This window comes from Pteropus vampyrus, unplaced genomic scaffold (assembly GCF_000151845.1).
Source record: "Pteropus vampyrus isolate Shadow unplaced genomic scaffold, Pvam_2.0 Scaffold178, whole genome shotgun sequence".
In the NCBI taxonomy this organism is placed as follows: Eukaryota; Metazoa; Chordata; class Mammalia; order Chiroptera; family Pteropodidae; genus Pteropus; species Pteropus vampyrus.
Genome location: NW_011888959.1, coordinates 1,618,671 through 1,629,947, shown reverse-complemented (window position 1 = coordinate 1,629,947; position 11,277 = coordinate 1,618,671). Strand labels below are relative to the sequence as shown.

At 52.3% G+C, this 11,277-nt stretch overlaps 1 protein-coding gene across 1 annotated transcript in view; it reads left to right on the top strand.

Moving 5' to 3' along the window:
• LOC111746165 overlaps positions 1–11,277 on the top strand; it is an 87,766-nt gene that overhangs the window by 69,112 nt on the left and 7,377 nt on the right. The window contains exon 8 of the mRNA XM_023537137.1: positions 3,638–3,713. Within this exon, the coding sequence (XP_023392905.1) occupies positions 3,638–3,709 (72 nt within the window). The 3' untranslated portion in view covers positions 3,710–3,713. The remainder of the gene's footprint in view (positions 1–3,637; positions 3,714–11,277) is intronic.

Here is an 11,277-nt window from a genome sequence, read left to right as displayed (position 1 = left end):
CACCAGAGGGCCCTTGGAGCTCTGGGTTCCTTCCGGCCGCTTTGGCGATAACGTCATCTGTGGCCTGCTTAGTTGTTGGGTCTTTAGGGTTGGGGGCTGAGATCAGTGGTCCACTGCCTTCCAACCCTGTCTACAGACAAGGAAACCGGAGCCCGAGGTGACAGGCCCCTGACGTGGAGCCCGCTGCCGTTGGCCAGCTCCCACTTGACCGGCCGGGCAGTGAGGTTGTGGTCACTAGCAGCCCTCAGGGCCAGCTTTTTGCGGACAGACTTTCTGTGAGCGCTCGTGTCCCACACTAGCTCCAAGGGGCTGCTTGGTGGTGCAAGGACTGCATTTCGTGGAGCGTCCTTCCAAACAGGCAGGCCGCCGGCCGGGCCTGGAACACCGCACTGGGCTGCGCCCCTGTCACCGTGCAGTGAGACTGGCCCGGTGGCTGCAGTCCCGGGAAGGTGTGACTCGCGGCACCTTCCCCTGTGGCTCAGCCTGTGCCTTTGGGTCTCGAGACCCTCACCAACACCCCTGTCGGCACCCTGGCCCGCTCGGCTGAGAACTTCCTGAAAAAGCCACGGGGGTGGCAACTTCTGGAAAGGCGATCGGTGCCCGGCCCGTCTCGGACCCGGCTTTGCGCCCCTCCCCAGCTGTCCCTCCGTGCTGCAGCGCGGGGTGGCACCCGGCTCACAGGGCCGGCCCCGCACGCGGTCATTATCCTCGCGGGCTGCAGCCTTTGTTTCGTGACCTTGGTCGCTACAATACCTGCGAGCTGAGACGAGGGACCGAGAAATTGCCAGCTTCAATTAGACCAGCAGACTGCCTTCGCCGAGGCCGCCTCCGCCCCTCTGTCCATTAACGGTGCACGGACGCCAAATAGGCCTAATTCTCTCTAATTGCCCACTCCTGAAGCAAAGAGTAAAATTCCAGGAAGAGGCATATGTAAACATCCTTCACAGACCGGCCAACTGGAATTAGAGGGCTGAGGGGGCCGGCAAGAGAGGAGACAGGATTTCAAAAGATGCCCCAATTACCTCTCGCATTTTCATAAATGGGCCCCGGTGACGTCCAGGGCCCCAGCCTTGACAAAGGTACAGGAAATTAGCTCTACAAAGGGGAACGTCGGGGGAGGGTGGTCTTAACAGGTAGGAAGCATGAGATTGGAGGCGAGGCTGATTATGTGTATAAACTATAGTCTCTATTTCTGGAAACGATCATTTTATTAAAAAATAATCTCTTTATGTCCTTGCTGCTCCAGACATCCACAGTTATTTGTCCCAGACGAGCCAGATTAGTTAGGTCCTGTTTGCCTCCAGAGATGTGTGACTTTAAAAATCTCAGGATGCAGAACTAGAGTTTTCTAACCCCGCCAAGCCAGGGGGTGTTGTCATAGGCCCCCGACGTGTCCTGTGAGGGTCCTCTGTGGGCAGTTACGAGGTCTCCAGTCCAGTGCTTGTGGCGGTGGTTCCTCTGGACCCTGTGAGGGGCCTCGGGTTTCCTTTTGGTTCCAGAAAGTGACTCATCTTTGCAGCTTCTCTGACATCTGCACAGACTCCAGTTATTAACACGGCGTGGCAGACCCAAGGCTGGAACACACAGCCTTGAAACCAAGGCTGCGTCTTCACGGAGCAGCCTGGGGTCTGGACAGAAGTCAGCTGGGGATGGTCAGGAGCTCTGAGGGTTCATGGGGCCCCTGGAGCAGAAGCGGGAACAACCCCAGGTACCCCGAGCCGCTTCTGGCTTCCCCAGGCCTCTTAGAATACTAGAGACCAAAGCAGAACAGGCCCCCCCAAACCCTCTCCTGGCTCTTGTGAAAAGTGGCAGAGCCTGTGGTCCTGCTGTGTGTTCAGGTTCCGGGTTCCTCTGTCACCTTAGGACTGGAGTGATGGTGAGGGGGCCATCCCAGGCGCTCACGGGCTCCTAAGGAGGGCCGGGAACATCTGGGCTGGTGTCCAGCACATGACGGAGGTCCCAGAGCCTGAGGTAACCAGTCTGCCATTGCCACCCACAGCTGATAACTAGTTAATCACCACCTATTTTTAAAAGACTTTTTGTTTTTTTGGGTATAAAATCAACTAATTAGGGGAAAACGGTGTTTGGGAAGCTTGAGGCCAGGGAAGGAATTTTTAGGATGATTTGGAAGGAAAAGGTGCGTTCCCCTGTGTCCTGGCCAGGTCTTGGCACCCCAGCGAATGATGGGATTGGGAATGGAGACGTGCAGGCAGCAGGGGGCGCCCCAAATGGCTTAAGTCAGGGAAAGGGGGTGTTGGGGAGACCCTCTTTTTCGGGGTTCCCTGGAGGGCCGGGGGCCGCCTGTGTATGGCTCTGCCCGGAGCCCCCTTCCTGTTCCGTCGGCCATTGCAGGCCACCTCTCGGCCACACCTTCTCACCTTCCCCAGATTCTAAGGAACAGGCGTTCAAAATTGGCTCCCTTAATGTTTTTCTTTTTTTTTTTAATGAATAGACTTTTTTTTCCCCGAGCAGTTTTAGTTTTACAGAAAAAGCGAGTAGCAAGTGCAGAGAATCCCCATGTGCCCTGTTTCCTCACCTTAGCATCTTGCATTAATTACTGTGGCCTGTTTGTTCCGGGTGACGAGCCAGTCTACGGTTGGCCCTCTGTAGCCCCGTGAATGCAACGAAAACAAACGTGGATTGGAAAATATTTGGGGAAAAAAAAAAGTTCAATTGTTGCTGACGTGTTCTGTGTCGTGAGGCCTCCGATGGTTTGGTGGGACCTGAACACGTACAGACTTTTTGTCATTATTCCCTAAACAATGCAGAATCACAACTTTCCCCACAGTGTTTACACCGTGCCAGGTATGACAGAGAGTCCAGAGTCGATTTTGGCATATGGGAGGATGCACGTAGGTTACATGCCAGCCCTGCGCCACTTTGGATGGGGGGCTTGGGGCTTGAGCATCCGTGGGTTTTGGTATCTGAGGGGATCCTGGCCCCAGTCCTCCATGGGCACTGAAGGGCGACGGTAACGATGTGTATTTGCCACTGGTCAACTCATTTTTTTAAATTCAAAATTTAAGGCAAATGCTTAAAGTCAAAGGCTTGACACATGTGGTCATGGCTTTTCATGGTGCTGATCCAAATTTGTGCCTAGTGATTAAAGTGAAGATGTCTGTCCAGGCACCGCCACCTTTCACCCCATGATGCATGTTCCAGGCCTTAGGAACGTTGCCCGTTAAAGACGACACTTCATGTGGCCCACAGCCCGCCTCTCTGTCTCACCCACGGCGCCCTTGACCTCCCCCGGCACATCCCAACTGATGCGTGCCCCTCCTTCGAGGCGGAGTGCCCTTTGGGCGACGTCCTGTCCACCCTTTGGGCGTCCAGCTCAGCTCCCACCACGACATGGTACCTTTGGGTTTCCCACAGCAGCATGCGGCCGCACGGGTAGCAGCCACCCACGGGCTCTGGGCTCTGGGCTCGGGAGCCAGGTCCCGTGCCTGCCCCGCCCCACCCTTCCCACCTGTGGCTGAAGCTGGGCCGGGGTGCTTGGCGGGTCAGTGAATGCGTGACCCAGTGTGTTTAAGAGAGATGCTTGGTTTCACCAGTTCCGTACTTGCTCGAAGTTGGGGAGCCCCAGCTTCGGTTGGGTGAGGTTCTCCTCCAGTGACCCAGTGCTTTCTCGTTCCAGCCGAAGCCATCGTCCGGAATTCTGCGTGGGACAGGACCGCCGACGTGGGACCCCCAGCACCCACACCTGTGAAACCGTAAGTCGCTGGAGTGTGGGGCACACATCTGTGGCTTTGTCACTGGCGGGGGGCTGCCACTCTGCACACTGCCGAGCGAAGGAGGGACTGGGAGCACTGGCTGGGGGTCCGCTCACGGGGAGGAGGGTGCCAGCAAGCGGAGGCACGTGCAGACGTGGGGGCCCCTGTTCTGAGGCAGGGCCTCCGGCCGCCTTGTGCTGTCTCTGTGGTGAAGAATTCTATAGGCGGCTTCGAACGCTAGACCCCAAAAGAATTTCTTGTCTTTCACTCCCCGGCATGAATGGCCCTTTCATTATCGAGTGTCCCTTTGGCTCTTGTGCCGTAGGGCAGACTGGGATGGAAGGGCCCTTGTGAGCCGGGGGCCCTTGAAAGGGCCAAGGGAAAAGCTCGGGCCGAGGGACCTGCCTCTCAAATGGGCTCCCAGCTCCAGTGACCTCCGCTCACCCCCTTGAAATGTCTGGAAAACAGAATGGGCAGATTTTCTGTCTTCAAAGTTTCCGGCTAAGCCTCTTCAAGTTCTCTATTGTTCGGGACTGAGACACTCAGCGATGGTAACGGGGAGTTTCTTTTGTATTTGCCTTGAAAGGCCAAAATATTTTTATATTGCTGCGGACAAAGCTGTCTATTTAAAAATGAACTCCGAGTCCGTCTTTTCCCACCGGGAGACCGTGTACAGCGTGCGTTGTCTCTCTGTGTCCCGGGTCTGTCCGCAGCTTTCTCATGGGGATGCCATTTGCGGGGGCCTGGAGGGGGTGGGGAGCGCCCGCCCCACCGGGGGGCCCGGGGCATCTGGCCCTAATTGCAGGTCTGCCCCGGGCTGTCTAGGATGTGAGCGTCTGGCCTCACCAACCTTGGCTGCGCGTGTGCCTGCACCTGGCACGCGCGTGTGTTAGGTGCTGTGGGTTGTGCTCACTGTGGTAGGTAACTCGGTGGGAGGAAGAAAGAAGTTCTAAGAGACTGTGATTGTTCGGTCTCTTTTGCTGGGAGGTCACGTCGCTCTATGACATGGTCCGAATAAGTGAATGGACGAGTGAAGGAATGAAAGCATGAAGGGATAAAGAAACAGATACATGAGTAGAGAAGTGAGCGAGCCAGGATGAGCGTGTACACTGAACGAGATCCAGTGCACAGGAGGTCGAGGTATAAGTCGACACTTACTGAATCGATACGTAAATAGAGCCACACACGAACCAATATCAGGGCGTCATGGACCAAGGAATGTGTGTAATTTGAATATACAACACCTAAAGTTTTAGGTTGTAAGAATAAAACCTAAATAAAAGAAAAAATGAATAAGAAGAGGAAACACATTAACCAATGGTGACAATACTGTATTGTACATATAAAAATCTGCTAAGGGAGTAGACTTCATGTTAATTATTCTTATCCTAAATGATGATCATAATAGATAGATAAGAGGGCGGGAGGAAACTTTTGGTGGTGATGGATAGGTTTATGACACGGATCGTGGTGACGGTTTCACGTGTATACTTCTCTCCAAACTCGTGAAGATGTGTACATTAATAAGGTACAGCTTCTTGTACGTCAAAAACAAAGTTCTAAAAATAGAGAGAACGTAATTGACGAAAACCAATGGGAGGGATGCGACGATGAGGCCTATCAGTGAAAGGATGCAGGAGAGGGGTAGGTGATGGAGCGGGAGAAAGCAAACGGCAAGGAACAAACATAAATAAAGGGAGAAAGAAAACTTTTTAAGATTAGGAGACGAGTTTACATATAAGGGGGACTCCGTCAGGTCATTGGAGACGAGCATTGGGGGCGAGCATTGGGATTAGTACAAATATTGCTCCTGGCGTAGAAGAAAAGTGAACGACAGAAAGAGGTCAAAGAATAGTTAAAAACGAAAGAGGACCCAGGGGACTAAAGATGAGAGTTAACTTTAACCCCAAATTTTCTAACTCTGGGAACGCATAAATAAATACATGCCAAAGTAAACAAAAGCAAAAAAAAAAAAAAAAAAAAAAGCTGCGTACCTGGACCCAGGTGGGGTCGTGGCACAAGGGGCTTTGAGTCCTGGGAACTGAGGTCTGGTACATGAAAGGATCAAAGGACGAGAGAACAAGATGAAACATCTAAATAAAAATCGAGACGCGTGGAAGAAAAAGTAGCAGGTGTTAAGTACAGAAGCGCACGAATGCGTGTGTTAATGACAAGAAGGCGAGGCCAGCACTAGCGGTAAAAGACTGACGGGGATCAGAGGTTATGGGGAGTCCGAGTCCAGAACCGCCTATCAACCAAATAAGCAGTATCTAAATAAACAGGCACGCGAGACTCTCGGGGAGCGTGGGGGTGGGGAGGAGGCGTGGCCTGCGGGCGCTCCAGGGCGGGGCTTGGGAGGGCTGTAATCAATGCTCTCTGGGCGTCGAAGCTCCCCGAGAATGAAGGAAGGTAAGTGAGGAAGAGTGAAGAAGGGGGTGTGGAAAGCTGTAACAAAAGGGACAGGGAAGGTAAAAAGCGACAATGACTACTAAGTGGATAAATGGGTGGATCCGCAGGAGAGGGGTAAGTGAGCGCTGATTGTAAGAGGCCGTCGCGAACTGTGGGTCGTGACTGATCAAAATCTGAGCTCTCGGTTTTATTAATGAGGAGTAATTACCTAATCGAAAGGAGGAAACCAGGAAGGAAGAATGTATGAATGAATGAGTGAGGGAAAGAATTAATGAATGAATAACATGGAGCTTCAGGAGCCAGGGATGGGTATTTGCAGGTGGTATTAGGGTTCCTCAGTTCGTGACAGCTGAGCTCCAAAAAATGAAAGAATGCAAGAAAGAAAGAGTGAAAGAGAAACAGCAAGATTTGGAAAGAAATGTAAAAATTACCAAAAAAAACGAAGCAAATTAGTAAATATATTAACAAACAGATAACAAACACATAGAAGAGAGAGCTGTTCTAGTAATAGGATGAGAAGGAGCGTGAAGCAAGCACACTGATTAATTTGCGTCTGTACTTGTGAGATGGGCACCCACCCACTCGCCCACCCAGGGAACAGCTGAGAGCTGAAGCAGGTAAGGGAAGGCGGGAGGGAGGAGCCAGGGAGGGAGGACCCACGGATGATAGGTTATCATGTATCCAGCTGGGCGCACCAGCCCTCTGGAAGTGTAAAAGTAATTATTTAAATAGAAAGAAAGACCGGATGGATGCGGGAATGCACGAGCGCAGGAAAGAACGAGAAAAAAGATTTGTACCATGTGATGAGGATGTTGCAGAGGGCGTTAAGGGTCAGCTCATCTCTAGTTCCTGGTCTTGAAAAGAATGAAAGGCAGTAAGAAAGATCGAAAGACTGGTAGAAAAAAACAATTAGGATGGGGGAAAAAATCAACCCAGATAAAAGGAGTAGAAAAGGTAATAAATAAGTAGATCAAACAATTAAGTGCACGAGAGGGGACTGGCTTAGCACCGATTATCCACGTTAATTCAACTCCGTGTCCCCAAAGTTGATGATCAGTAAAAATAATACCACGATAAAGGCGTACATTCCGTGAGAACGCAAGAAAAGGAGTTTGAAAAATTCAAGGAAAGATTGTGAGAAAAATGTAGAAAACGAAATAAAAATAGACCTATGGAAGAAAAGGCACTTACTGGATAAGTACTTAAATATAGTGAACAAATGTTACTTTTTAAATATAATACATAGTAAAAAAGAAAAAAAAAAAGAGGTTCATCTGTGAAAAACAACCACATGCCTAAAAAGAAAGGAAGCATAGAGGGATGGCTGCGTGAATGAATGAATAAGAAATGATTTCAATTAATTCACTTTTGCACCTGAGGCTCAGAAGGATAAAAGAAGGGAAGAAAAGAGAAAGCGAGGAGAGGGGCGGGGAGGGGACAGAAAATTATGACAAGATGGATGTGAGCAATAAAAACATAATGGACAAATACACATATACGTAAATACACGACAGAGAGGGCCACGCTAGAACAAAAAAATGAGACGGCATCAAGCCAAAAATGATGACTTATTCAACACTGGGCTCTTGAGATAGTTAAATTCTAAAGCGAATCCGCAATACAAGGAATTAACAGGCAAAAAGGAGCCCCGGTGGACTGGGGATGAGGAGCCTCCGAGAACCACAGGTTACTATTAATCCAATTCTGTGCACCTGAGGTCCATACATAAGAGAATAAACATTGAAATAAAAGAGTAACAGAAAGAAGGACCAGGCACATGAGTGACTGAATGAGACACGGCAACGCCTGCCCCAGCCAGGGCAGTGCTGCCCGTGGGATTGTCACTCAGCTCACTCCAGGCACCTGAGGTCTGCGAACGTGAACGCACGTGAGACGAGGGCATTGGGGAGTCAAAGAAAGACGAGGGAAGGCAAAACGACTCGGTGCAAGACGTGGGAAAACAGATACCCAGACAACCCCATGAAAAGGTTACCAGTTCGGGGCTGTGTCCGAAAGAGAAGGATCTGTTAAGGTTAGTCATGAGGTGGTTATTAATTGCAAAGATTGATGAGATCATCCAGTCTGGGTTTCTAGGGCAAGGGAAGTAGAGAGAATGAACAAAGAAGCCAGAAAGGAAATAGGAAAGATAATAAACAGCCGAGGTGATCAACGGGTCGTTAAGAGAGCTTGTCTGAACAGGATTATAATTGGTTTATGTACACACTTCTCAAAAAGATAAATACGTTACACCTTTCGAAGAATTAATGAAAAACAGAGGCCGTACCCAGCCCACAGACAAGCCTGCATCCCCCAGCCCTGTGAGGAATTGTACGCAACCGGAGTCCATAAATAGAAGAACAAATACCTAACTGCGGAAGGTGACTAAATGCAGAGAAGAAAGAACGCAGGTGCCCGTGAATGCGTGGGCTCCTATGTTCATTTTGCACATGGGGTTTTGACTAATATGATTATCTCACAGGAGACTAGCAAGTAAAAGAACACTCGAAATAAGAGAGAAAGGAAGGGCGAATGAGTGCTCGAGCGAGTGCAAGAATGGACGCACGAGGGAATGAATGAACGAATGAATGAATGAGCAACAGCCGCATGGACCAGGGATGAGGATAGCACGCGTAGGACCCCAGTGTGTCCTTCTGTGCACCGGAATTTGTCAGAATGTGTCAAGAAGAGTGAGTGAAATGGAGAAAGATGAAATTTGGGGAAGAAACAAACAGGAATAAGATAAAGATAATATGTGAATGAATAAATAGGACTCACGAAGGGCGATGATTAACTTAGAACGGCTGCTGAGATCCAGAAACAACAACTCAAGTCTAAATGAGTGAATTGGATGAGCGACTGGAAGAAGCGGGGGGAGGGAGGGAGGAACGTCCTTCTTGTTTTGGGGTCCCTGTGATCCGGCCAGCTGAACGAAGCGGGATTCAGAGGGGATGTCTCTTGGCACGTTACGTGCTTGTTGCACGTACTTTCCCTGGCAAGGGGTGCTGGCTTAGGAAGCTTTGGGGAGATTGCCAGTGTCCTGGCTGTGTGGGCCACTTCCCTGCAGCTCTTTAATCCTCAGTTTCCTTATTGTAAACTTGGAATGGCATCAGCTCCCCGCTTCGGTTGATCTTGGGGGTAGACGCTCGCCTCCATGTTGGCAGTGCTCTATTTGTGGCCTGGATGAGTGGGAGGGCTCAGCCTTGGGCCCCGCAGAAGCTTGCGTGAACAAGGGGTGTTGGGCCAGGTGGGTGTCTGGGCCCCTCCCTGGGCGTGGGTCACCTGTGAGGCTGTTCCCGCCAGGGGGCAGCAGAGGGTTAGAGCAGGAGACCTGACTGCTGAGAGGCCCCTCTTGCCCGCTGGCCTGGGTGTGGCACGTCCCACACCTAGGGACTGTGCAAGAGAGAGGCAGGCAGGCGGGTGACCCAGGAGCCCCGAGGCCAAGCACCCAAAACCTCATTCCAGCAGCTCTCTGATCCGTGCCCCGGTGCCATCCCGTCCAGGCTTCTGCGGGGTGGCCTCCTGTCCTTCTCAGCTCAGGAGGTCCCGGGGCAGGTGCACCTCAGCCTGGGTTCCTAGAAGTGGCCCTGGGACCCTGGTCCCCTTGACACATGGCATCCCCAGAGCCGTGTCAAGACCTCGCTGACTTCTGAGCTGTGCCAGTGGGCTGTGTGTTTCGGGGCAGGCACATTAGTTCTGTACGCTGCAGCTGTCCCCTCTCCTGCTGACCTGCCCTCCCGGGGCCACAGGTGGGTCTGGTGGCTGTTTGTACTGACTCCAGGGACTCCCTGGCTCTGTCCAGTCTCCTTTCCCTCTGGTGGACAGGATTTGTGCTGTCGTGTACCTGCATTTGTCTTTAAAAACAAGGATCTAAGTCCCTTTCAACATTTCCCAAATTCCCATTTGAGAAATTTAAAAAAAAAATTGCGTTCTTAACAAGAGCCCTGAGCAGGAGGGGCCAGCTTGGCCGGACCCAGGATATGAGTCTGGGAGCTCGCGAGGCCAGGGGAGCCGGGGTGGAAGGGTCTGGTGCTTATCTTTGGGTGGACGAGCACAGGGATGGTTTGTGGTGCGTGGGGGCGGGGGTTACGCTCGTAGTGACTTTGGACCATGGGCAGGAACAGGGAGTGGCCAGGTATAGGCCCGAGGGGGTCCGATGCTCTAGTCCAGGCCAGTGATGCTCAGGTGGGCAGAGGGCAGCCGAGCAGGGGCTGGGAATCTGCTCCACGGTTTGCAGGCAGGATGCGAGGGGTGGGTGGGAGACCAGGGGCTCCCACATTTCTAGCTTGGTCCCTGAATGGATGGAAATGACATTCAGAGGGAGGAGCACATGGAATTCAGGTGTCAGGAGCCGCCCTTCGGTGCCTGTGGCACCGTGTGTTTGGGCCACATGGACCATGGTGCTGGGGCCACAGGGCTCTGCCTTGTTCTTGTAGAGCCAGGGGCTCCGGGCTCTGCTTACCTGGCCTGAGGCTTGGGATGCATGTATTATCCACCGTGGGACACCTGCCAGGACAGCATCCCTGACGAGCCTGCCGACTGGCCTATGTGGCACCATGTGCGTGATGGCGGGGCCGGGGTGGGCAGACTGTGGGCGGGCTTCCTGAAGAAGCCCATGTGCTTGTTGAACAGCCCAGCTGAGGCTCAGGAAGACCAAGTGTTGGGTGTAGAATGGGGAGGCGAAGGGGGTCCCCACCACATACTCAGGGGAGCGACAGGGTGGCTTCTCCCAGCATCCGGGGGCGGGGCGTAGAGGGCTCACAGTGGGTGGAAATGGGCCAATAAAGAAGCTCCAGGGAGATGAGACCCTCTGGTGCCTGGATGGGCAGGCGGGTGGTTTGGGGTCCGATGACTTCTCCCCTGGGAATGTGGAGGGCAGAAGGGTCATTGGATCTTTGGCTCCTGGATCTGGAATTCTCAGAGTCTCTGGTTCTGAGGTTCTGAGATGCAGAACAGGGCTCCCGACAGCTGCAGAAGGCAGGGGCAGACCCCCGCGTGGGTGCCCACCCTGTTCCCACCGCGCCCGCCCCCGAGGCCTGGGCGAGTGTCAGCGACTGCTCTGAGCACGGCCTGTCTTCAGCGTGTGCTGCTTATTTTTAACTTTTTAAAACAAGACCAAATTTTGTCTCTTAACTTGACCTTTGCATGCGCCCCCCCC